We start from the raw sequence: 27,999 nt of genomic DNA, 5'->3' as shown, positions 1-27,999 counted from the left end.
TGGGACTGCCCCCAGGCCTCTGCTTATACCAATGTAAGCTGTTTAAAGTCCTTGAGGAATTGCAGTAAATGGTGAAGTTCTCTCCTTCTTGTAGAAGCAGGAATTGAGGAATTTGCTTTATCTCTTGTCCGTTCACTTCTGCTAAAAACAAACAAACAAACAAACAAACAAAAAACCAATGGGAGGCATCAGAGAAAATCTGATTAGATTTCTATTCTCTGAGCTACACTCTTCTTGTCTAATTTTCTCCTTCTTTCCCTGTCTCCCTCCCCAAGTGCCTCTAACTTTCTTCTTTTTTAGCTCCCCCTCTCCAGTTTTTTTTGCTCTCCATCAGAAAAATCTCATTCCTGCAGATGGTATTCCACTATGCTGGGCTCTCTGGAAGCAATCAAGGAAATCTCAAACTCACGTGCTATTTGCATCCACAAGATCAACACTGGTACTGTAAGTAACATCTCCCTCTTCTTCCTCTTGGGAAAGAATGACTGAATCTGGTTGCTCCTAAATGTGTTTCCCTTGTTACAAGAGTCTCCCAGACCCAAAGAAATGTCTTGTACCACTACACTGCCTTTTGGAAAGAAAGGGGAAAGAAGTGACTGCAATTTCAGGTAGCCAATCAGACTATTTTTCTCAATCACCTTCAGAAGAGGGTCTATGATTGCAAATGCTGCCTCCTGGGGGCCAGACTCAAAACGTGCCGATTTTATAACCGATTCCTTATACACTTGTTTGTTTTTTGAGAGAGAGAGAGGGTACACATGAGCGAAGGGGAGGAGAGAGAAAGAGAGAGAGAGAGAGAGACGCAGGGCTTGGGTTTTTACCGGAAGCCAGGCTCTAGTTCACCCGATGCGGGACTTGAACTCAGGAACCCCTGAGATGAGTGGCAGTCAGATGCTTAACCCACTGAGCCACCCAGGCCCCCTACACTGTTTTCTAATTCAAATGGTGCCTATATTTGTCAAGACTTGGGGAAAAAAGTTTACTGTTGCTGATACTGTTCAGGGAGGAATACTTTGTTTTTAAAAAAAAAAATGGGTTCTGTGATTTAAAACTAGGAAGCCAACAGGTAATAAAACTTCCATTTGGCATTCCCAGTTTCATCCAGAAACAAGTAGCATTTGTCTGTGCATGAACAAATGGAACATACTAGGTCACAGATATTTAAATAAATGTGGGAAAAGACTCATAATTTATTGTTAGGTCACCCATGATCTCAAAGTAGAAGATAAAAAGTACCTATTTCTTTGTCATCATACAGATTACCCTGGTTATTAATTACCAGTTTAGAGGTCATCTCTACTGTCCCAATGTGTTAATTGTTCACATATCAGTGATTTTTTAAAAAATGAACATAATTTGAAAGAAGTGGACTTATCTATCACATATGAATTTCTCTAAGAAGGCTTCCTTAAAACACTTGGGTAGAATAGCTCCCCACGGCTCCAAAGATTTTCAATCTCACTTACCACAGTACTTATTGCCCTGTGTGATAATGATCTGTTAATTGTCTGAGCTGCCTCATATTCATCTACCTTGAGGGTGTGTACTATATATCATCCTTAACAATTGCGCTGACCTATATGGTAGCTACTTGCCACATGAGGCTTCTTAAAGTAATTAAAATTAAATAAAATTTAAAATTTAGTGTGTCAGGGTGGCTCAGTCAGATAAGTAAAAATAAAAAAAAAAAGAAGTAAAAATAAAATAAAATTTAGTTTGTCAGTTATATTAGCTACGCTTCAAGTTCTCGATAGCCACGTAGGGCTAGTGGCTAGTGGACAGTGTGAATATAGGTATTTCTGCTACCTCAGAAAGTTCTGTTGGACAGTGCCCCTTTTGAATGTGGGGTCTATGAAAACAAGGAATTTTGTCTGTTTTGGTCACTACCGTATCACAAGTAAAGTCCCTGACGTGTGGTAGTCACTTAATCAATGTTTGTCTTTGTTCATCACCATGTTCCCACAAACTATTCTAATACCTGGCAAACAGTGGGTAATCAAATATTTGTTAAATGATAAATAAATGTGTGTGCTTGCATATACCCTTTGGGAATGTAGACAGTCAAGGGTTGGTTGTAGCTGCGTACACATGTTACTTTAGGGAGAAACCACATTCGTTTTCTAGGTCTACCATAACAAATTACCACAAACGTGGTGGCTCAGAATAACAAAAACTTATTTTCTAACAGTGCTGGAGGCCAGGAGTATGTAATCAAGGTGTCAGCAGGGCAATGCTCCCTTTGAGTGCTCAGGGGTTGGATCCTTCCCTGCCTCTTCCAGCTCCTGATGCCTCCAGGCATCCCTTGGCTTGTAGCTGCATCTCTCCAAACTCTACCTCTAGCCTGAGTGCCTCACAGGCCTTCTCCTCTGTGTGTCTCTCAAAGACATTTGTCATTGGATTTATGACCTGCCTGGATAATCCAGGATGATCTTATATTGCTATTCTTAATTTAATTACTTTTGCGAAGGCTCTTTGTTGGGTAAGGTCACATTCACAGTTTCCGAGGATTAAGAAGTGGACTTCTCTTTGGGAGGTTCATGGTTTAATCCACTATAGGAGCTCTAATGTCTTTGAAGTATTGCCATGTAGATGTTTTAATAGCAGAAATCTCAACACTTCAATTTAGAGTTAAAAGTGGATCTGAATTTGAATTAAAGCATAATAGGGAAACAGAACATGTTCTGTTTTAGCAGTTTCAGGATGAGCTAGAAAATGAAAATCCCATGAGTTAAGATAAATGTTTTGGACATACACGCCATTGGGATCCTCTTTCCTTCCCAGGAATGTTGGTTCGGGGCCCCCAAATGAAGGCAAAACCAGTGCTGTGATAATGAAGTCTCCTTCCCATGCCAAAAGAGCAAGGAGTCTGGAAGGGGCACCTGTGGAAACTTGAATCATTGTGTCACTTCTGGGCAGAACAAGGGCAGGGCTGCAGTGCACACGGAAGCCTAACCTGGAGCGAGAACGTCTGGCCCGGGAGAAATCTGCTCTTCTCCAACACACACCGTACTCTCTGTTGTAAACTGTCTCTGGGCCCCACGGCGTGACGTAGAAATTTGCTAAATGAAGAGAAGAAGGAATTGGTTTGAGGAGTAGAAGGAATCTCTCCCCTCCCAGTAGGAAATGCTTGCACTGAATATAAATATAAGACAGCTCAAAGTAGCAAATATTTTTGTTAAAATAATCACGAGGGAGTACAGATTCAAGAATATTTATACTAAAATGCTATGTGTTATCCTATGAGATTTCAGATAAGAGGTAAACAATGCTGTCTGAACTGGACGAGTTGGATGAGTAGACATTTTACAATGGGGAAGGTATATTCCGGGCAAAGGGGGTGCATCTGCAAGGGCACAGATTTAAGAAAGAGTTCAGTGTGTGCACAAGTGGTTAGAATTTTTAAATAGTAGATACGCATCTGTGGCATGTAATGAAAAGGGGTGGGAGGTGAACATAGAAGATAACTTAAGAGGGGCACCTGGGTGGCTCAGTCGGTTAAGCGTCCAACTCTTGATTTTGACTCAGGTGACAGCATGGAGCCTGCTTGGGATTCTCTCTCTCCTTCTCCCCGCCCTGCCCCCACTCATTTGTGTGCTCACAGGTACGTGCTCTCTCTCTCTCTCAAAATAAATAAGCTTAAAAAAAAAAAGAAGATAACTTAGGGGGGAAACGTAAATGGACTCATATCTTTTAATATAGAATTAATCTTTACAACTTCTAATGGTTCCTCATTACCCAAAGATTAGCAAGAAGTGATCTGATCAAATATATATATTTTATAATAATTCTAGTGGCTACGTAGAAGTTAGATCCCAAGGAGTAGAGACTAGAGGCAACAGACAATTAAGAGGCCATAAAATCATCCAAGGAATGTGTTTATTCCATTCGCTTTTTGGTTAGATGCCCCCCCCCCCCGCCACTGTCTGTTCTTCCTGAATTCCATGCTCCCCTTACATAATGAATCTGAGCTGGCTTTGTGACTCACTTTAACAAACAGAATGCCACAGAAGGAACATCGTGGCAGTTCTAGGACTAAATGTTAAGTTCGCTTGGCAGTTTCCACCTTTGTGATTTTTTTTAAAAAGTTTATTTATTTTTGAGAGAGAGACAGAGCACAAGCAGGGAAGGGGCAGAGATAGAGGGAGCCACAGAATCCGAAGCAGGCTCCAGGCTCTGAGTTGTCAGCACAGAGCCCAATGCCTGGGCTTGAACCCAAAAATCACGAGATCATGACCTGAGCCGAAGTCGGATGCTTAACTGACTAAGCCACCCAGGCACCCCGCCACTTTTGTGAGTTTGAAAACCCTGATCCACCGCATAAGATATAATATACAGCTTCCCTTCTGGAAAGACCACTCCAGAGGTCATGTGGGGAAGAACAGTCTCTGAGAACACAGCAAATGAGAGACGAGCCTTGCCATCCCGGTGTTCCAGCTGAGGCCAGCCTTCCAGGCATTCTCGCTAAGGCTCCAGACGTTTAAGCAAGCAGTTTGGGGGTGTGCCAGTCCAGTGGAGCCCCTGGACGCCACATGGAGCAGAAGTATCATGAGATAGTAAAACGGTAGCTGTTTAAAAGCTGCTTAAAAGTTTTGGGGTGGTTTATTCTGCAGCAAACTGCTATGGCACTGAAGTCCTTTGAAGAGTCTTGTTGAGGACTTGGGAGAAATTGGCAAGAATTAAAATGTGTTTTTCCTCTATCTGATTTCTGATGGTTTCTAACAGTTCCACCTGGAACATCTGCCTATTTCACCGAACTTCTTTTCAAATAGGACCCCAGCGCTCCCGCTCTGGCACAGAAGGCATGGTGACAATGCTTGGGTGTGATGTGAGCCCTGGGCCTCCACAGCACAGGAGCAGGTGGCTGATTGCTCACGCTGGGGCCCTACAATAAACAGGAAGATGTAAGACTATCTTGTTCAATGTGATTTTTATACTTCACTTGTTCTTCTCATTCCATTTACTAAACTCTAAAACACAAACAAAAGACGCCCCCACACTGTGGAGCTATTTACAAGAGCATGCCTGTATCTCTGTGAATAATCAAAATTTGACAGACCATTTTCAATGTCAGATCAATTTTAGCACTCAGAGACTAAGAATTGTGGTTCATATTTCCTTGGTTGCACTTTTGTAAAGGTATAGATATTTTTTTGGTAAGGAGTCTGCATTCCAGATTTACATTCCCCCCATGCTTTTAACAGTAGATTTTCCAAATTATGTGCCGCTGTATCCAGGAATTGGCCACATGTGTGGAAAGAGCTTTATCCCCTCGCATCCAAAGGCAAGCAAGGGGCCCAGAGAAGCTGGAGTCATGGACCAGTGTCAAGTGGCATTCTGTCCGGAAGCGCTTATTCAAATGCAACCGATTTCTCTCTGTCCTGTTACATGAAAAATCTGTGAAGCATTGTGTTGCGGTAATGCGCGAACGAACCAAACATTGTCCTTGACTGTCTTCTGTGCCTTTTGTTTCTACCAATTCAGAGTTAGCCAAAACCACAGGATTATTACTGAAAATATCAGAAATTTCTACCATTGATCTTTATGACAGTAATAATGGAGATCCAATTTGGGAAGCTGACCAGTGGCTAGAACAGTGAATGGCCTTCTCTTGTGTTGTTTTCCTCCAACAACGCTACTGGGCAATGGACTGTACGTTCTCCTCACTCAATCTTGTGCTACACACCTCCTATTCTACACACATTCCACTAACATGACAGACTCAACTGTTCCCAGTCTGACCATCAGATAGATTTATTACTACCTTGTGAATGATTTTTGGAAAAACAATCTCCATATGTGTGCCTCTTAAATAAGGGTCCAATCTGAGGGATCAGTATGCAATCCAATACTGTTTTCAAAATATGCAGTTTTTATTTTTACATGTGATGATGACAGGAGTGAGATTTCAAAACCCAAAAATCGACAAAAAGAAAGAGACAAAGAGAGCACTGGCAGCGTAATTTAAGAAGCCGGACAGAAGCTGGATGAGCAGTCGTTAATGTAGATGTCGGGAGAAAGCTGACAAGCTATGAGATGAAAAGGCCAATAAAAGAGTTAATTCATGTTAACCAAACCCCAAAAGGCTCCAGAATTAGAGGCCTCTAGAGCACCAATGGGGTATTAAACTACTGGATTGTTTGGAAGTCTGCAAAATGAGCACAGCCCCAGATGCTCTACCCACCTCATATGCCTGGAAATGACAAAGAAAGAAACTTAGATCCTCATCGAGTTCAGTTACTTATTCAATATCGCAATCCCAGTACAAACTAGGGGATAGATCAAGCATAATAGTGAGCTTCCCTTATCCGTGCTCCTTTCAGGCCTCCCAAGTGATTTTTAAAAATGCAAATATCCATATATGAGAAGAAATGAAATCCAGATGTTCACATAGGGGGCAAGTTGAACTGAACCAAAACCAAAATTGGCATTGCCTGTTCTGGGTATGACACATGCAGATCTCTTTGCCAGGAGTGAGAAGAGGGCACATTCACATATTCCACTCATGCATGTGAACAGACATGACCGAATGACTAGCGCTTAGGATGTAGCAACAGTGAGGAGTAAATATTATCCTAGTTTAACCAGATTACTTTACATAGGTTGGAGCAACCATCTAGTGCACCTGGAATCGGTTTTGCCAAAAGAGGAAGCAAGGGACCCGACTCAGTGACACAGCTAATATTTCGGTGGGAGTCGAGGTCAGTGGGGCTTAGTAATAGTCCAGTTAATTGAGGGAGCTACGGTGACTGGAAGGTTTGTGTATCTGGGTCTGCACTTTCCACTGATTATTGAAAACACTGTAACTCAATGAATTTGCCTTTTCCACCCTGCACATGGCACTTGTCAACGCTGAGACCAGAGCAGCACCAGCCATGGGTTTGGGTATGGGCTGCAGGTGCATGGAGAGCACTGTGTCTGTCAAGGCACAGAGGTATGTGGCAGCATCTTCCGGCTGGGATCCTTTGATGTACAAGGAGCTAGAACCCTTCTTAGTATCAAGAGTGACTTTTACTCGTCCTTCCTCCTTCTCATCCCCATTTAAAGCAATTGTAAACATGAACTTGGGGCTTTTTGCAGGTTCCCATCTGTACCACTGTAAACCATAAAAACTGCTGGTAGGAAAATGGCAGGTGAAATTGGTGTTTTCTCCTTCGTGAACATGAAGCGACAGAGGATACTGGTTCACATCCAATACGCTGCACACTCCTGTTGAGAAAGACAGGGTCAGACAGAGAAATTGGTCTCTACAGTTTCCATTTTCTTTGCACGTTCCCAAGTAACACCTAGAGGTGTCTGACCACCCTCTCCCCCTTCTCCATCACCACCCACGACTGTCCAGAATCTCTCTGGCAACCCAAAGACTTACGGCCAAGATGAAGCCACAAGATTAGCAACGAGGCTGCCAAAGGACTCTTCTCCATTGATCCTACCCAAGGATCTCCGCAGAGGAACGCTCTGCAGCCTAGATCTGTTTCAGAAAACAGAATGTCGCAACTGGTTGCACAGCCAATCACAGACAAGCTCATCTAAATGTCCTGGAAACACACCAACCAACTCTGCCCTAGATTCAGTTTCCTGTAGTTCAAAAGGAGAGATCAAACACTGTTTTTGTTTGTTTGGTTTTTTTTTTTTTTTTTTGATGCCAGATCCACAAGCATTGGGGAAATCCCACACAAAGAGAGTGGGCAACCTATGAGACGTTGGCTGCTTAATCATGGACTGACATTTTTCTGCTTCAGAGAGGGTTACAGGTGCCATAGCAATCTGGGATAGGGAAAGCACTTTGGCTAGAAATCTTTCCATGAATCTTCAAAAAATGCATTTATTTTATTTTGTTTTGTTTTGTTTTATTTTAGAGAGCACAAGTGGGGTAGGGGGCAGAGGGAGGGAGGGAGGGAGAGAGAGAGAGAGAGAGAGAGAGAGAGAGAGAGAGAATCCCAAGCAAGCTGCTTGCTCAGCAGAGCTCGATCCCACCTCCCCGGGATCATGACCTGAGCTGAAGTCAAGAGTCTGAGATATAATGTTAGTTTGACTTAACATACATGCATTTGCTTAAACAGTAATTTTTGTGCCTAGGATTTCCCTCTGAGCTCTGAAAATTACAAAAGCAACCTTCTCTGTTTTCTGTGAGCTCAAAATGTAGTTGGAGAAATAAGAGGTGCCCAGAAAAAAAGTAATAGTGCAAGATTGCAGGAATTAAGATTATTCAGAATATATATCTACTTCTGGGAAATTGGTGGTATAAGTTGGTTTCAAACCCCTTCCTGTGAACAACTAAAATAAGTAAGGAAACAGCATGGTTTAGTGGCTAATATTAAAGAGTGTTTTCCACAGACTCAAATCATATTCTGAAAAGTGGAGTAGGTTGCAAACGCATCTCAATGGCTAATTTATAGTTCTCCTTTCTAAGAAAAGAGATGTGGCTGTGGTTCATGACAGAAATCCTAGAAATATCTCCTGGTTCAGAAGTGTAAGGGCTAGGGCTAGGGATGGGCTGTGAGAAAAACAACAACCACTCCGAGTCTAGCTCCTTTTTTCTTCAGATCACGGCATTCAGACGCCTCAGTGATAGTGAGAGTCTGTCCTCACCGCTCAGAAAGCCCACTTGATGTAAAATGTGTATCTGCTGAAAATACTGATCCACTGATGAGTTCATTCACATATTGGAGGGGCAGGGTCCTCAAGAAGAAAGGCATGCCTCTGACAGAGGGAGCATTCCTGTAACTAATAGGGCAGAATCTGCAATTTTTAGCCACCTACTTTGCCTGAAACAGAGGCCAAGCCAACTGACTGCTAGATACCTTACATAAGTTAAATCATACCTTGGGGCACCCGGGTGGCTCAGTCAGTTGGTTAAGAGTCTGACTTTGGCTCAGGTCATGATCTCATGGTTTGGGGGTTCAAGCCCCACATGGAGCTCTCTGCTGTCAGCGTGGAGCCCACTTCAGATCCTCTGCCCCACCTTTTCTGCCCACTTGAGTGCTTTCTCTCTCTCTCTCTCTCAAGTAAATAAACATTAAAAAAATCATACCTTAAGTGACTTGCAGGGTAGAAATCTTGACAATTCTGGATAAATAACACACAGATTAGTCCATCTTAATCCTTTACATTAGTATTGGAATTGCGAGGACTCTAGACATAAAGTGGACCTTTGGACAACACAGGTTTGAGCCATGCAGATCCACTTTTATATGTTTATTTTTCAATAAATGTGCCGGAAATTGCAAGGGAGATTTGCGACAATTCGGAAAACTTGGAGATAAGCTAGATAGCCTAGTAATATGGGAAAAAATTAAGAAAAAGTTAGATATGTCACTAACGCACAAAATATATATAGATAGATACCATTTTATCATTTACGACTATAAAATATACACCAATGTATTCTAAAAGTTAAAATGTATCAAAACTTACACAAACACTCACCGTACACGACCCCATTCACAGCCTACTCTTATATAGGCATAAGGGGAATGATATTTAATTTAAAACTAACGTGTCAGTTTTCCTTTTTTAAAACTATGTTCATTTTCTTACCGTTTTATCACTTTGCTTTCAAAGAATCATGTTACCGTAAAGTATGCCTCTCTCTTTATTGAAGAAACTGTATCAAGTAAACAGTTTTTTAAAAATGAAACTATGTTTCCAAAGCTGTATTATAAATATGACTGTAATACTCTATACCCTAAAATCTTTATAACAATTCACTCGCTGGTGTGGAGGCTAGGCTATATACTAATGGTTATGAATCATAATCATTACACTATGGTATACACGTAGGCTTATCCGCTGTGATCATGAAGTGATCATGCCAGTTCCCTAAACTACCATAAAGCAATCATATCGCTGCTTCTTCATCACCAATGCATGAATTGTTATACCTGTAAATAAATAGGAATTTGTTTCGCACATTATCTTTTCATTTTTGATGTCTAATGTTAGTAATGCATTCAGCCCCTACAGTGTTTTGTATCATGTAAGACAATATTGATAAAGGTACTGGCAGACAACTTATCTTGTAAACAGGTAACATAAACTTAGGTAGGGTATTGGTAAATACAGTTCAGTACTGTAAATGTATTGTTTCTTCCTTATGATTTCCTTCATAACATTGTCTTTCCTCTACCATACTTTTGTAGGAATACAATATATAATACATATAACAAATGTATAATTATATGTTAATATAAGTATATGTTCATCAACTGTTACCAGTAAGGTTTCTGGTCAGCAGAAGGCTGTTAGCAGTTTTTTGGTGAGCCAGAATTTAAAAACACGGATTTTCAGTGGTGCAGGGGTTGGTGCCCTTAAACTTCACCTTGGCTCAAGGGGTAATTTTATCTGTTGTACATTCATTCAACAAGTATGTATTGATGATACCTCCTCTGTACTAGGCATTGTTCAGGCAAGGAAGATGCAGTAGTGAAGAAGATAGAGGAGAAGAAAAAAATTAAAGAGATTTTTTAAAAAATAAGATAATTTTAAACAGTGATAAACTCTATAAAGACAATACAGGGGCACCTGGGTGGCTCAGTTGGTTAAGCGTCCAACTTCGGCTCAGGTCACGATCTCGCAGTCTTGCGAGTTCGAGCCCGCGTTGAGCCCGGTGCTGAGAGCCTGGAGCCTGGAGCCTGGAGCCTGGAGCCTGCTTCGGATCCCGTGTCTCCCGCTCTCTGCCTCTCCCCCACTTGCACTCTGTTTCTTTTTCTCTCCAAAAAATAAAATAAACATTAAAAATTTTTTTTAAAGACAATACAATACTATAATGAAATAGAGTGTTATTTTTGGCATGAGGAAAAGCATCTGCTGTAAATAGGATATGGAGGGAAGGCTCCATTCTGTCACTTGCTCTGTGACAGTAGGCAAGGTATTTTACCTCTCTTACGCTCAATTTTTTTCTGTAAATGGTCAGTATCCTTCTATGGGCAATGGACTAAGCATTGGCAGGCATCATCTCATTTACTTCTCATCAGTACTCACACTATAGGGATGAGGAAACTGACACATAAAAATTATTAACTCATTTACCTAAGATCTTAACTGATGAATGGTAGATCTGGAAATCCAAGCACGTTGGTCCCAAAGCAAAGTGGTCTCAAGCATTTTGCTACACTGTCTCCCGAAAGGATCCTGCAACCAACCTTGAAGTGTTCCAATAAGAATTAAATGAGAACACACATGCCAGTCACCTAGTGCAATAACTTCCTTACCTCAGGCACTCAACGAGATGCATGTAATGTATAAAACACCGAGGGCTTGGGAGACACAATCTGAAATTGCAGTGGAGTTTATTCACAAGAGAAAGCTCAATATTTTCCGAGGTAAATTTTGCAATTTACATAGCATATTTCACGTATTATCATAAGTATCCAGGGTCTATCATGTTTGATTCTGTCAATGGGAAGCCAGTGCATTATGTTGTCATATTGGGGGATTGGGTGGCATAGGATAACATGAAAAGAGTAAACCAAGCAGTGTTCTCTATGACACAATTATTATTTTTTTTTACATCATTGATCCTTGCTCCCACTTCTCAGGATATTTCTATACTACAATAAAGGACAGAGGAGTAAACACAGTGTCACTTAACAGAGAAAAACTTCCCATCTTGGGCAACAGTGCCAAGCTTTATTTCCCCAATATCTTATTATTCTCCAGCTCGAATCATCCCACATATTATAGGTATAATTTGGAAGTCAATCACTTTCACATCTGGCTGGCCAAAAGGTTGAAAACCAGCCAGCCCTCCCAAATCTTCTCTCGCATGATAACAACAATGGCAAGTTCACTGACTTTGGTTCAGCAACGGTAGCTCCTGCCGGGATGAGTCTTTGCCACAATTTAACCTTGCTGTCCTCACTGGAGGGCAGAGCAAGGCCAGTGTCACAAAATATTTTAGCAGAACACCAGGTGGCAGTGCTTCAATAAAGAACTGCTCTCGTTTTTGATAACTTGGAGTACGCTGGAGCCTGATGCTCAGGGTAGAAAAATAGAGAGAAAAGATTCACAAAGTGGTGACATTTGAATAAAGACATAAAGGAAGTGCAGAGGTACACCGTGCAGATATTTTGGGGAGAGTGCAGTTTTATAGGCAGAGAGGACAAAGGCAAGCAGCAAGTATCTTGATATCGAAACATGTTGTGAGTGTTTAAGGAACAATGCCTCTTCTTTCCCTATAACCCCTTATTGCTCCCAGAACACTGCTGTGTAAGAGATTTGTTAAAGCATTCAGCGCTGTTAACTGGTTAGTGGACGATTTCTTCATGTATGGACCCTGGGACAATTTGTACTTGGGTTCACCATCTTTTCTAGTTCTTTTTGAGTTCCAGTTGAAACCAGTAATGTTACCATTGCTGAGGTATCCAGCCACCCTCTTCTGGGGCCAATTGCTTCTCCGTATTCCAAACCTTACTCTGTTGGAGCCCTGTAAGGTGTTACACCCTGGCTGACGATATAAGTTAGAGATGCTTTTTTTTTTTTTTTTTTTTAACATTTATTTATTTTTTGGGGACAGGGAGAGACAGAGCATGAACGGGGGAGGGTCAGAGAGAGAGGGAGACAGAGAATCGGAAACAGGCTCCAGGCTCTGAGCCATCAGCCCAGAGCCCGACGCGGGGCTCGAACTCACGGACTGCGAGATCGTGACCTGGCTGAAGTCTCTGACCCTCCCCCGTTCATGCTCTGTCTCTCCCTGTCCCAAAAATAAATAAACGTTGAAAAAAAATTTAAAATAAAGTTAGGAAAGTTATGTCTCATTTCCCAAATACAAAAAATGGGAATGTGTATGTCAACTCTACTTAAAAAATAAACATTTTTATTTTTATTTTTTTTTATTTGTTTTTTTATTTGTTTATTTATTTTTTTATTTTATTTGTTTATAAAAAATAAACAAAAGTTATAAAATGGGAATAATGAAACCTGTCTCATAGGGTTTGCAGTGTTTAATTAGATAATGAATCCAAATGCATACTGCAGTGCCTAACATATAATAAGCTCAATAAACACCAAGTTTCTTTTTTCCTAGTAAAGCCCGCCTTTCCTTCAATGTCCAGGTCTGTGACCTGTTACTGCTTTTGTTTCTCTCCACATGGATTCAGTGATGGAAGTTTCTCTGAAATTCACTCAGTCCTGTATTTCCCCAGAGATAATCATTATTTTCTCCTATTCTATTAGGGTCATTTCCTCTTAGTTACGTTCATATACTCGGGGCAGATGAAATACTCAGGTGGGGTTATATTTTCATTTCCCTAATGAATAATAATATTAAGAGGTTTTTTTTGTATGTTTGTCAGCTATTTGACATATTTCTGTAGTGACTCTTCAAGTTTTTGTCATTTTTATTTGTTGTGTTCTTATTGAATTACATGTGCTTTTTATATAGTTTGCATCTGAATCCTTTTTCAGAAATATGCATCGCAAATATCGTTTACCAGTCCGTGCATTGATTTTCCACCTTCTTACCAGTGATTTTTAACAAAGACAGGATTCAAAGGTACAAACTTACAGTTATAAAATAAATAGGTCACAGGGAAGAAAAGTACAGCATAAGGAATGTAGTAAATAATATTATAATAACTTCATATGATGAAAGATAGTGACTACACTTAGTCATGGTGAGTGTCTCATAATGTATGTAATTGTCAAATAACTAGAGAGTACACCTGACACTAATATAACATTATATGACCACTATGCTTCAATTTAAAAATAAAGAAACCCCAAAATATGTTTTCATGTTCATAGGAATCTAGCTTAAAAGGTTTGTTTTCTTTAAGGACTTAAAAAATGTCTTCTCTTGATAACTTTCTATTGCTTCTAATGAAAAATCAGGTATCATTCTTTTTTTTTTTTTTTTGGAAGTTTATTTTTATTTATTTTGAGACAGATAGACAAGCAGGGGAGGGGCAGAGAGAGAGAGGGAGAGAGAGAATCCCAAGCAGGCTCTGAACTGTCAGCCCAGAGCCCGATGCAGGGGCTGGAACTCACAGACCGTGAGATCATGACCCGAGCTGAGGTCAAGAGTCTGATGCTTAACCAACTGAGCCACCCAGGCACCAGCCACAGGTATCATTCTTAACCATGTTTCACAGAACGCAGAGTTATCAAGTGTCCCTGAGTACGGGCAAGATTTTTTTTCCACTTAAATAAACATTCCGAATATGGATTTGCGTTCAGTGCCTGCAATGTGCTTCTGCCAAAGCCACGGTGGTGGACTTGTAGAATTCTTTACGGAACTTTACGGAATTCTACATAACATTGCTGCTGAATAAGGAGCTTGTTTCATAGAAAGTTAAACAGAACAGTGAGAGGAGATGCTTGCTATGTGCAAAAAGGTTATGGAATGAGTGACAGAAAAAGTAGTGACAAATAACCAGCTGTAATCACGTGACAGTGTACAGAAACAAAGGCTACCGTAGTTACAAAAATTTGTTTTTTGTAACTTTGATATGCATATATTCATATGTTAACCATGTTTTACTCCTCTTTCCCATTTGCCTACATGTAGTAGTATGCACTACTATAAATTTATCTTATACCTCATTGTATCAGTAGTGAAGCTATGGGATATCAATGGAAGAGTGACTCGGCTAGAAGAGGAAACATCACCCCAAAATGGACAAATATACTTTGTATCTTTTTTGTGGGAGAAGGTTATCTTGGTTCTGGTTGAGTGAGGAACAATGGCATCATGTTAGCAGGGAGCATCATTTTGCTACTGTCTTTACTTAAAAGTGAAGTGTTACTGACAGAGGTACATACGGATGCCAAGGTGACAAGGAGGGTCCTGTGGTAGCTTTGTATTGTCTCAGCTTAACTATCTGGAAATATGTTTCCCAGAGTTTGCTTCCTGGTATTGTTCTGGGTTAAGGTTTTCCACAAAAGACATTTGTGCAAGATTTGGAAGGTAGTTGTGACGCGGCAGCCATATTTTTTGATGTTCTGAAGGTTTTGCTGTGGTAACTCACACAGGCTGCGGCCGATCTACTGGCTCATCTTACTGTTGGTTCTCGACTCCTTCACCTCCTACCACAGCTCCTCCCTCAGCTTCCCTTTGTCTTGGGCCAAGTCTCCATGCAGGGTGATGGCAAATAATACCTACTCCTCCTGAAGGTCACCCAGCACTATGAGATTGAAGGAGGTGAGAGAGAGGGACGTTTTAGTTTGTCTTTGTGGGTTCCAGTTGTCCTCTTGAGTTCTGGTATGTTCTTACAAGTCACAGTTTGTCCATGCCTTTGTTTACATCCACATTTCCTTCACAAATATCACCACAACTGATTTACAGCAAACCCAGGCTCAGTACTAGGTGCAAAGACAACAGCTTTACATAGACTTCTCCGCCAGCTAAGGCAATTGCATGAGGTCAGATCCTTATCATTAATCTCTGATTCTACACCACTCATGGTAGGTCCAAGTCTCTGATTGTACCCTTACTGACACAGAGCCTAAAAAGAAAGGACTAAGGAGATGATTTTCATGGTGATTCCAGATAACTAGACCCAGATTTGCGGTGTGAGCATCTTTAACTGACACTGACACTTTAAAATCATCATGGGGCACGTTTTTTCAACTTCAGGTGACTTTGTGCATGTTCTGTATGATGGATTTTAGGTCAAAAATTCAAACTGAGAATGTATTAGAAGAGAGTTACTCTCGACACCTGCTTCCAAATGACATAGAAAAAGGCTTAACTTAGAATTAAACCTTCTGATCCACACCGAAGATTAAGCAACCACAGTCACTACCATTTCTTGTCTGGGACGTTGCAGGTGTGCATTTCTACTTGGCTTCTGCAGCAGGGGGGCTGTCTCTTATTGAGCTGTGGGATTTTTATTCAGCTTTATGATCACTTCAAACAGTGTTCCTGGAGAGCACAGAAATACTTTGCTGAATCCTCCAGCTATAAGGTTGAAATGGTGAAGCTGATGGATTTAGCTGATTTCTGGAAGTTTGTAGAATAGCAACCATTCTTTGTGTTCTTGCCAAAAGAACTCTGATGAACAAGGAGAGTGATCTCTCCACTGGGAGGCTGCATGTACCAAAAAATATATCATGTGCTCTGCATTGTTTCATACAGACAGATCAAGGGTAACTGGGCTGCTGAACCTGTTACATGGATGTGGCCAGCTGGACATGAGTAACTTCCTGGGCCACACTGGATCGTGAGGGAAACATCCGAAAACAGAGCTGATGTGGTGAGTAAAATATTGTGAAGAATTAGACTAATGTAGGACCCAAAGAGAAACCAAACTGAAATCATAATATGCTTGCTTGTCTCGAATCTTTCTTTTTTCCTCAAATGCCCATTAAGGACCACCTGCCTGCGTGCAGCCCTTTCATTCTTAACATTCTTACCCTTTTCTGGAAACTTCCCCGTCAGAGTAGATAGAGGCCATGAATACCCTCAGCAGGTTGGAGAGCAGCATGCGGCCTACATTCCCGGGACAGAGGTGTTTAGCTCTGCCTTAAGCAGAGAGCAGTGTCTGAGTGCTTCGCAGCACAGACACATAGTTCCTGGGGTCTGAGGCTACTCCCCCAAACAGGAAATAGGGTTTCTGATGTTCATTGACCACATGGTCCATGCACAAATAAGAGTCTGGCTCACCCCAAGCCTTTACTTTGTCTACTGGTTTTTCCCTGATAGCTAAGTTAGGTAGTACCTGAAAGGGGGCATAGAAGAAGCTTATTAGCATATAAAGTTTTGAGCTGAAGGGAAATGAAGATTGAACCAGTAGACATACATTGATAATTTTCAGAGGAGGAATTTGGGGGGCCCATTGGAAATGGAATTTATTATGGGCTGTGGACCTTCCAACTACTTACTAGTTGTTCATTTAACCTATACTTTCTTTTCTCCTTCCAGAATCTAATGATTAAAAAAACAACAACAATAACAAAAACCCTCACAGATCTTTGACTTTCTCAGTGAAACGTTATCTTATTCAAAGCAATGAGTACATCTCTTTTTCTTCTTCCTTTTTGAGTTCTAGGATTCTGCTTAACTTTTGGAATAAAGTTCCTTCAAAATCAAATGATGAAAAAATCAGTCTGATGAAAATTCTGACTTTCTGAATTCATTCAGTTATATTTTTATGAAATTATAACAGAAATACAATATTATTCTTTTGAAATCTGACATTGAGCTTTATGTATCAGACTCTAAAAAGGATCAGGATATTCAATCCTATGGCCTCCATAAGTAGAATTGTACTTATTAGATCATGTGTCCTAGTATTGTCCTGAGGTCGTATTTTCTCTCATTGGTCCAGAGGTTTTGGTCTCACTTATAAAATCTGTGGCTGGGTGGTTTGTGTGGGTCTGTGTGTGTTTTGTCAAATAAAGTTAAGGTAAGCATGCTACATCGCTCTGTGATGCAGCGCTATAATCCACTCCTGCAAGTTGTGATATCTTTAGGTTTCACGCACTTAGGACATGTCAAGACCACATGGTGGCTAAGTTTGTATACTGTAGCTGATCATGTGGAATGTAGCTGTCAGTCTTCTCTTCAGTTTCATTGTTTGAGTGCATGAATTCATCTAAAAGGACCAAAAGGCAAGTAACTAGAAAAGAAGGTACAGACAAGGTCTCTAAAGCATTGCCAGTTCCTTGATTCTAAGGTCAAAGTAACTTATCAGTGAGTGGGACAACGAAGAGAGTTTATGGTTAGTTGAGACATCTACCTCTCCGTCCCATTTCGCTTCTGAGTGCTGGCAGTTAACTGGTGCCTTGCTTTGCGATTATTTGTAACTAAGCAAAGGAGACCATGTGCTGTGGGCACAGCGGCCTGGAGAGCAGCATGAAGGCCAGCCGCCCCTCTTGTTGAAATGGCCCTGCGGGTTTCTGACAGCGGAGGTGTAAGGTCCCTCAGCTGCACAGAGCAGCAGCCTCTGAAATGTGGTTTCTGGCTGGATCAAGATTTTTGTTTATTTGTTTCTTAGTGTTTTTAAGTTTACTTATTTTGAGAGAGAGGGCGAGTGAGCAGGGAGGGGCAGAAAGAGGGAGACAGAGAATCCCAAGTAGGATCTGCACTGTCTGCGCAGAGCCCGATGCAGAGCTCAAATCCATGAACGCACGAGATCATGACCTGAGCTGAAATCAAGAGTCAGATGCTTAACCCACTGAGCCACCCAGGTGCCCCATGGCTAAATCAAGTTTGAACGTGCTATGACACCCAGTTCGGAGTTTTGTCCTGTCCTAAACATTGTTTTGTCTTTCCTTATGACTTAATGATTATATCTGGTTAAGGACAAGCCTAAAACTTAATACCAAAGCAATAATTAGAAGGAGATTTATTACTGAGGCACCTGGGTGACTCAGTCTGTTAAGCGTCAGACTTGAACTCAGGTCATGATCTCAAGGTCCGTGAGTTCAAGCTCCATGTCAAGCTCTGTGCTGACAGCTCAGAGCCTAGATCCTGCTTCAGATTCTGTGTCTCCTCCTTTCTTTGCCCCTCCCCCCCTCACATTCTGTCTCTCTCTCTCTCTCTCTCAAAACTAAAATTAAAATATTTAAAGAACAAACATAAAAAAAGGAGATTTATTGCTCAAAATTTCTAAGTTTAGTAAATTAATCTGTGATAAGATCTGACAGGCTTATCTGAAACAAATTTATTATGAATCATGGCTGTGACTGCAAATATTTATTCATATTTTGATTCTTTTCTTGCCTCCAACCTGAATCTGAGGTGAAACATGCTTACTGATCTTTGGCTTCCCTACATGAGACAAAGGGGAACTCATTATCTCCTTTCCTTTCCTACTTACCACCAAACCATGAGAACTGGTAACTTTACAACAGCAAATATTGTTCAGACAGATGATACCAAAATATGTTTCTGGCTTCTGTAACCTCTCCAGTCGTGTATTGGAATACCAAATGTAACAGCAGTAAAATCATATTCATTTATGACATAACTCTATGCTTAATTTATTAGAAGTTATATATGGAATCATAATAATCTAGTAAGTGAAATCATACATTATGTAGCCTTTCGAGATGGACTTTTTTCACTTGGCATAATGCCCTTGAGATCCTTCGAGGTCGTTGCATGTATCAATAGTCTGTTCCAGGGTGCCTGGGTGGCTCAGTTGGTTTAAGCGTCCAACTTTGACTCAGGTCATGATCTCACGGTTTGTGGGTTCAAGCCCCACATTGGGCTCTGTGCTGACAGCTCAGAGCCTGGAGCCTGCTTCGGATTCTGTGTCTCCCTCTCTTTCTGCCCTTCCCCTGCTCATGCTCTGTCTCTCTCTCTCAAAAATAAATAAACATTAAAAAAATTTTTTTAAATAGTCTTTTCTTTTTTATTACATACATGGCATTCCATTGTATGAATGTACCACAGTATATTTATCCATTCACCCAATGAAAAAGATTTGGGTGGTTTCCAGTTTTTGGCCATCACAAATATAGTTGCCATATACATTCATGTACAGATTTTTGTGTGAACATAAGCTTATCGTTTCTCTAAAATATGTACCCAGGGGTGTGATTGCTGCACTGTAAGGTAAGTGAATGTTTAACTTTATGTGAAACTACCAAACTGTTTTCCAGAGGGACTGTACCACTTCCCCACCAGCCACGTATGAGTGATCCAATTTCTCTGCATCCTTGCCAGAACTTGGTATTGTCAGTACTTTTTATTTTAGCAATTCTGATAGGTGTGGTGTGGTATCTCTGTGTGGCTTTAATCTGCATGTCCCTAGTCACTAATGATGCTGAAAATCTGTTCATATGCTTATTTATATGCTTATTTCCCTACCACAAATTCTCTTTGGTGAAGTGTCTGCATGAATCTTTTGCCCATTTTTAATTGGATTAAAATGTTTGTTTCCTTCCTTTCCTTCCTTTGTTTGTTTCCTTCCTATTGAGTTCAGAAGGTTCTTTATATTCTGAATACCAGTCCTTTGATGAAACTGTATTTTGCAAATATTTCCTGCCAATCTGTGGTTTGTCTTTTTTATTCTCTTAACTTTTATAGAACAAATGTTTTTAATTTTGGTGAAATCTAGGTTGTTGATTTTTTCTAATGGATTGTACTTTCAGTGTCTTGTCAAAAATCCCTTCACCTAGCCCTAGGTCATGAAGATTTTCTCTTATATTTTCTCTTAAAAGAATTATAGTGTTACATTTTACACTTGGGTGTATGATCCATTTTGAGACTCTTCTCAAGTTTTTGTATAAAGGTGTGAGATTTAGGTCAGGTTCAATTATTTGCTTAGGAACATCCACTTGTCCCAACACCATGTGTTGCTAAGGCTAACTTTCCTCCATTGAGTTGCCTTGAAACTTTGTCAAAAAATCAGTTGTCCCCACTTGTGTGGGTCTACTTCTATAGTTTTACTCAGCAGCACAAAGCTGTTAATGATATTCTTACATTATCCTTGTAGGGTAGAATCTGGAGGGTGGTTTTCTTTTCCATTCCTTACATGTATAATTTGTTATCTTCTCTCTCTCTTTTTTTTTTCCTTGATAATTCTAGCTAGGGACATATCAACTTTATTAATCATCTTAAGAAAATAAACTTTAAATTTTTTTATCTCTATTGTTTGTTTTGTAGTTCATCAGTTTGACTTTCTAATTCTTTTCTTTTTTTTTTTTTAGTTTATGGTGGGTTTAATTTGTTCTTTATTTCTATCTTCTTTTGTTGAAAGCTTACAGCAGTGTTTTTCAACTTTTCTTCCTTACGAATGTAAGTACTTAAAATATTAAATGTCCTAGGTGAAGGGGATTAAAAGTACACTTACCATGATGAACACTGAGTAATGTATGGAATTGTTGAATCACTCTATTGTACACCTGAAACTAATAGAACACTGCATGTTAACTACACTGGTATTAAAATAAAATAAAATAAAATAAAGTATTAAATCTCCTTCTATGTACTATTTTAGCTACACCTCATGTATATTTTTATTTTTATATGCTGTAATAAAATCTATATGTATGTGGTCTCTCAAAATATCTTCTTGTACTCTACTCCCCTTTTCTTATGACGATGTGAGATGATAAAATGTCTACATGATGAGACGAAGCAAGGGGAACGGAGTAAGCATGGTGACCTACTGTTAGTTGACAATATGCCTGAAGGAGGCCCATCTGCCTCCAGACTATGGTTGACCACAGGCAACTGAAACCACAGAAAGGGAAACTGTGGTTAAGAGGAGGCTATTGTATTTTAAAGTTCAAGGCTTAAATTCCAAATACTTGAGAGTTTCCAGAGACATTTTTTTTTTTTTTGCAGTTGACCTTCAGAATCCATTTTACTTTGATCAGAAAATAAATTCTGTATCATTCCAGTCCTCTTGAATGTATCGAGAATTTTTTGTGGCCAATCAGACTTTGCGCATGCGTGTGAATGCTTCCTCCGCACAGTAGGGCTTGGCTGGAGCCACAGCTTCAGGTTTGGGTACAGGCAGCAGGTGCCTGGGGAGCACTGTGCACTTGCTGCTGCACAGAAGTAAGTGGCTGAGTCTCCCGGCTGGCAAGCCATGATGTGCAGTGAAAATTGTTTGGCACTTTCACTGACGAAAACTGTGAATCTCCCATCTTCCTTTGGGCGCTTAACCGAGAACACGGCTAGTAGTAATGCAGGGCCTTGACCAGGGTATTGCCGGTACCATACGAAGTAGTCAAACGCTGTGTTCTCATAAGTGCAATTCAGAGTAGAAAAAGCTCCTTCCTGGACTATCAGAGATGGAGGGCCCTGCTTCACCTGCTCCTGGCCACTCTTCTCTTGGCCACTCACCCCTGCTTAAAAAAATAACAAAGTCATTAGGTCCCCAAATTTGTATTTTCCTCTTAAAGTTTCGACGTGCATGAGGTTGCCTGTATCCCAATTTCCTCATTCCCCCCAGATTAAAGACATATCCTGGCTTTTCTCCTCTGCAACTCACAGCCTAGTTGAAGCCATAGAATTAAAATTGATGTTCTCAGGATCTTGTCCATTCCTCCCGACACCAAAGATCCGAGACAACTCATTTGGCCCTCTGTTCTTCTTAGCTTGCTAGAACTCTAACTTGAAGGTCACACCTGCTTTTAATTCCTTCAACAGGCCCCACCCCTTCACAAGTGCTTTCACTGAAAGCTATTTTTGTCAAAGGAAGTACTTCTTCATTTTGCCCTAACTTAGAATCACTGAAAATATCTTCTCTGGGAATCAAAAATTTCCCCAACACATGGATGAGTTTAGAATTTCTCTCCTCCCCAAAACCCCTCTTCCTTTTCCTCATACCTCCTAGTTAAAAATCATATACTAGGTCACTAGGTTTATATGTCAATAAAGATTACATTTAAGAAAAGGAAGGGATGGACCCCTATGAAGCCACAAGATTAGCATGTGTGGGGCATTTCTTTTTTTTATTACAAATACTAATTAAAGTCTATTAAAAACACACAAAAAGTGTAATATCACATTACAAGCTAGGGTGATGGAGCAGAACATAGAGAATAGATCTCTTTCCCCTTAGGGAACTTAAATTTTATTACACTCTTTTAAATGTGTCCATATTATATATGAACTTAAAAGAATTATAGAAAATAATTGAACCAATTTTGATTTCTTTTATATTTCTTCTAAAATATAAATCAGGTAAATTAAATATTTCTAAGAATATACCTGGGGAAAAGAAATTGGAAAGTACTGGAATAATCTGTTCTGCAGGACCTTTGATCTCCAAATGGGCATAAAAGAATAGAAAGATTCTGCAGATTTCAGAAGATATGGAGTCTTGACCATCCAGTAACGTAGCATTTTTAGTAGTGCTCATTCTGAGTTTGAGCAAACATTTAACTTTTTCTTCACATTTTGTCTTAATGGGTAAAATATGAAAATATGAAGAATCAGTTTGGCTTTAGACGTTAACACGGCAGGGCATAGAGACAGAAATTCAGGATAAATTCCAAAAGCAGCCCTAAAAATAAGAGTGATAGGTACTACAAATAATAGAAATTAGAAGAAATAAGGAGGACATAATTTTTCTGAAGCACAGAGAAAATTTTGTTGTATCTGTATTTGATATCGTCTCAAATCTAATAAAAAGTAAACACATCAGAGTTCAATTGGAGCCAATGATTAGAGTCCCCATTCCTCATTCCCCAATCTCATTCTACTCCAGTACTCTAAAGAGATTTCTTATCATTTGTTGCATTTCTGATGTGTTTCTTCTGTTTTCATTTATTCATTCATTAATGTGTATCTTCAATATATAAGTGAGTGCTTACTAAATGAGCAACACTTGGGTCTCATTCTGAAAGAAACATAGTCCCAGTCTTCAGTCAACCTAGTCAATACTCAAGTTCAGCTAAATAAAGTCTACAAAAGAGAACTGTGTATCTAATCGATGTGATGGAAAAAGTAATGGACTCTGCTTCTAGACCCAGATGGAGAAGGGTTCTTATGGAGGATATGCTTGAACTAGGACTTAGATCATCAGTAGATTTCCCAGTAAAAATAATGGGATAAGAGAATTCTATGCACACATTAACTCAGTGATTGGAGGTTGGCTGTGTATGGGTGAAAACAACATAAATTCATATTAAAGAAGTTAATGTAGCCCTGACCTTGAAGAACAAGGTATATTATTTTAAAAAGTGTTGTTTGGGGGCGGGGGGGGGGGGGCAGGTGACTCAGTCAGTGAAGCATCTGATTCTTGATTTTGGCTCAGGTCATGATCTCACAGTTAATGAGATCAAGCCCCACATCGGGATCTGCTCTGACAGCACAGAGCCTGCTTGGGATTCTCTCTCTCCTCTCTCTCTCCCCCTCCCTCTGCACTCTCTTTCTCAAAATAAATAAATAAACTTTAGAAAAAGTGTTGCTTTTCAAAGTCATATTTTTCAAACTATTAGACTAAACACCGATACTATTTAGGTAGATGGATGGATAGGTAGATAGTTAAATGCATAGATACATGCAGATGATTAATAGATACAAATTGAAGCAAAGTAGGAGATAATAGTTGATTAAAATTTTAAGGATTAATTCTGGCTAGTTGATGAATTTGTGTGGGTGAGACAAATGTTAATCTTCTTTGAAGCAGCACTGCCTCTTGGTGGTCATATAGAAAAGTCACACTGAACGATTTTCCACAGTTTCTTAACAGTTTGTGTTGAGAAATCCCTGGGTCAATTAGAGCACGGAAGTAAGTGACTGAATCTTCTTGAGCCAGTGATGTCTTCGGATGAATGAAATTTTGCCCCCGTTGAGTTCTATGAAACTTGTGCTCTTTTTTACTGAGATTATCTCAGGTGGATTTAGAGGTCTTGGTTGCAAAGAGGGACCTACCAAGAGACAACAGGGCTCCTGAAACATTCTTGGTGGAATGTCACGTGCCCTATGGTCTTTTCAGATGCAGAAATTGGCCCACTGGCTGAGTCACTGCTTGGGCTGTCTTTCCTCCCATAACCTCAACATCAGATCAGGGAGAGTCCTTTATATTGAAGAGAACGCGTCTTTAAATAAATTCTAATATAGACAATTGTTCTACATCTTTGCCAAAGTATTATATAGTCATCTTTTTTTTTTTTTCAGCTGACATAATGGTTATGTAGTGATCTCATTGTGGTATTACCCTGTCTTTCTCTGATGACTAAGGATGTAGAAAGTTTGGCAGACTTTTTCAATACAGAGTCGAATAAATATTTTTGGCTTTGCAGGCCATTTGGTCTCTGTTGCAACTACTCAACTCTGCCATTGTAGCATGAAAAAAGCCACTGATAATACATAAATAAATGAGCGTTGCTCTGTTCCAATAAAACTTTATTTGCAAAAATATGTAGCTGGCTGGATTTGGTTTGTGGGCATATTTTGTTGATCCCCAATGTGGAGCATCTTTTTAATGTGCTTATTGGTCATTCCTACCTCTTTTATAAAAAGCCTGCTCAAATATTTTGCCCATTTTTAAACTGGGTAATTTATCTTTTATTGAGTTTTTTTTTTTTTCAATGGCATGTTCGTGATTCAGTGAAGAATCTTATTGCTATGTGGACACAATTACCCATAACTATGCAGTCCACAACTTCTTTGAAAAATCTGACTTTGGAACCAGTGACTTAGCAGATGTCCAAAGCAGTAAAACATCAGGATTTGGACTAGAATGAGCTGCAAAGAGAAATTCGTTTTCCCATAACCATAAATGTTGATGATTTTGTAAGTTCTGATATTATGTCAAATGATGCGGGAGGATAAGGCAAGTTGAGGTCAAAGCACAGCTGGCATGCATTCCACCTCCCACCCCCGCCCAAGGGTATTCCTGGCATTCCGGGCTGCCCAAGAACAAAGGAAAGAAAACAAAACAAATCGTTCACTGAGACCACTGGACTTGAGTTCCCATCAGTTTACAAACGTTTTAGTAAATTATAAGAAAAAGGCAATCTTATCAATAGTCTAATCCAGAAACCTGTAGACCCAGTTTCCTGGAGCCCCAACATTACCCTCCCCTCCATAGTGATGGAACACATAGGGAACAAAGGCAAGAAGAAGGAAATGGAAGGTAAAGTTAAATTTCTTTACAACTTGTGGTCCACTGAAAAATACTTGAGGCAAAAGAAGAGTAGAACATTACTCCAGGAACCCCCTACCATCCTAAAGTTAATACCTTCCTAGAGGTAAAACAACCTGAGATTGACTATAGTAGGGCTTCAGGTATCTTAGGAGTCCTCTTTAGCATATGAAAGTCCTTCTGGAGACCTCACTTTTGCCTTTACCTCCCCAACCTCCATAGTATGTATATAGCCAGTCACTCTTCACAACCCCAGTGCTGCTCTTTTTGCCCACAGGTCCTGTCCCTGTGCTTTGATAAAATCACCTTTTGGCACCAAACGTCTTCAAGAATTCTTTCTTGGCTGTCAGCCTTGAACCTCACCCCCATCACCCCCAAACAACCAAGAACACAGGACTCCTTCTTCCCCTGTACTTCCCTCAGAGAGGCTGACTGCTAACACCTCTCCTCTCCCCCGGCTTTTTGTTATAGAAGCTGCGTTGCCCGCAAGAGAAGCCACAAAGTCCACGGCAATGGTTCACCCCACTCACGGGGCAGCAAAGCTCTACCCCAGGCATGACAGACTGAGAATACTGGGCCCCTGTTGCCCTCACCCCAGCTCCCTCATTGAGTGGTGCTTCCATGCTGGGAAAGGTAAGTCGGGACCAGAGGCCGCTGCTCCCACCCAGCACACTGTTCCTAAAGCAGGAACATCACTCTGAGAAACACAGGTCATGGTCCTTTCTCACAGCTCCAGAGTGGTGACAGAGAGGTTATGCGCAGGGAGAGAAGCAGCTATAAGAACAGAGCTCTCCCCTCGAGAAGACTTTATCTGGAACGTAGCATTGGGAAGCTCAAGTTTAAGGGTACTGTTGAAAACAGTGGAGATTTTGGTCATAAGAAATTATAGAAGTCCAGTAGCTCAAGAACAGCAATAAGGTAAATCATAAACTAGGAATTTGACAGAGAAAACGGGAAAAAGCTAGGAAGCATCCTCCAGGGGTCAGAATAAGCATCAACGATAAATCTCAAAGACTACCTCTGCAAAGGGGCTTGGAGCAATGTATGCCCACTGGGGCATTGTTGAAAACAAAAGAACAATCAGCCAGCACTTAATTGAGGCTATTTGGCTAGGTGTGATACAAACAGGGGCAGAGAGCTTACCACAGATCTGGGAAAAAGTCTGTCAAGGTTATCTTGCTAAAAACCACTGTTATACCAGGATGTCCGGGCACGTACCCAAGACTGTGTTTTCTTAGGACCAATGTCAGAGGCCACACACCATGGACAAAATTGGTTTAATTGAAAGAGTTGAGTCACCAAACAAATAAACAAGCAAACAACAAGAAGAAGAAGCCCTAAAAGGGATGGGGAATGAATACCCAGGGTTGCTATAATATGTGGTTACCTCCAACCATATCTAGGTCCTAATGCCTGGTATTTGAATATATAAATGAATATGACAAGAGGGACTTTGGATATATGATTAATGTAAGGATCTTGATATGAATCATCCTGGGGTATCTGAATAGGCCCTAAATATAATTACAAGTGTCTTTGTGAGAATGATTAGGAGATTTGACTCCAGAAGAGGAAGGAGATGTAGTGGTGATGAGGGAGCACAAGGCAAGCTGAGGGCAAAGTACAGGCTAACAGCACCCACCCCACCCCCTGCTGCCACCTGGTCCGAGGAATACGTGTGATATTTCTCGGACACTCCTTGCTGCCCAAGAACAGGGGAAAGGAAAGAAAGCAAATGGTTGACTGATAGAGATCACAGTCATACACAACAGGAGTCTCCTTCAGCTTATGGATAACTTAGTAAACTGCAAGAAAAAGGCAATCTTATCCATGGCCTAATCTCCAGAAACCTATAGACTCCGTTTCCTGGAGCCCTAATATCACCCTCATCAAAATGTAAGGAGGTTTAAGTGTTTATGTGGGAAACAAAGGCAAATGAAAATTAAATTCCCTTACTGCCTATAGCCCACTGACAAGTCCTGAGACTGACAGAGTGACCTTCCTCTAGGAGCTCAGCTGCCTGGATGATGGCACTTTGCTGGAGGCAAAAGGGAATATGGGCTTAACATTAGCCTGAACCGCCCCCCCCCCCCCCAGGATCCTGTGAGTCTCTTTAAACACATAAAAATTCCTTTGCAAATCTCCTTTATCTTTAACCCTCAAGTCTATGTTGGCAATTATACTCCAAGCTTATGCCCCCGATATACATTTGAAGTCTCATAACTGAGGTTTAACTAAACAGTAATAAATGGCGTTTTCCTAACAACAGCTAGCCCCTCAAGGTCCTGGAAACCTTGCTTCCAAAATTCCTTAGAGACTTACACTGTCCCAAACCCCCTCCCAACCTGAAGGCATATAATCAGTCACTCCTCACAACCCCAGTGCAGCTCTTTCTGCCCATGGGTCCTTTCTCCGTGCTTTAATAAAATCACCTTTTTGCACCAAAGACGTATTCAAGAATTCTTTCTTGGCCATCGGCTCCCAACCCCACAATCACCTCAAA

The 27,999-nt window shown here is 40.5% G+C and overlaps 1 long non-coding RNA gene and 2 gene segments (V, D, J or C); 1 reads left to right on the top strand and 2 right to left on the bottom strand.

Annotated features, from left to right (window-relative positions):
• Window positions 1-159: 159 nt before the first annotated feature.
• Window positions 160-26,159, top strand: LOC121031483 (uncharacterized). The gene is made up of 3 exons (XR_005790723.1): window positions 160-444; window positions 16,076-16,193; window positions 25,968-26,159. It is a non-coding gene; the product is annotated as an uncharacterized LOC121031483 (long non-coding RNA).
• On the bottom strand, window positions 5,847-7,542 carry LOC121031451 (T cell receptor alpha variable 24-like). The segment is given in 2 exon segments: window positions 5,847-7,206; window positions 7,367-7,542. Coding segments are annotated over 2 exon segments (642 nt in total).
• LOC121031450 (T cell receptor alpha variable 23/delta variable 6-like) lies at window positions 21,046-22,144 on the bottom strand. The segment is given in 2 exon segments: window positions 21,046-21,744; window positions 21,891-22,144. Coding segments are annotated over 2 exon segments (657 nt in total).
• Window positions 26,160-27,999: the final 1,840 nt, after the last annotated feature.

The sequence above is a fragment of the Herpailurus yagouaroundi genome, unplaced genomic scaffold (genome assembly GCF_014898765.1).
Source record: "Herpailurus yagouaroundi ecotype Mexico unplaced genomic scaffold, PumYag 141, whole genome shotgun sequence".
NCBI lineage: Eukaryota > Metazoa > Chordata > Mammalia > Carnivora > Felidae > Herpailurus > Herpailurus yagouaroundi.
The sequence above is the reverse complement of the archived record's forward strand: the minus strand, read 5'-3'. Positions and strand labels throughout refer to the sequence as shown.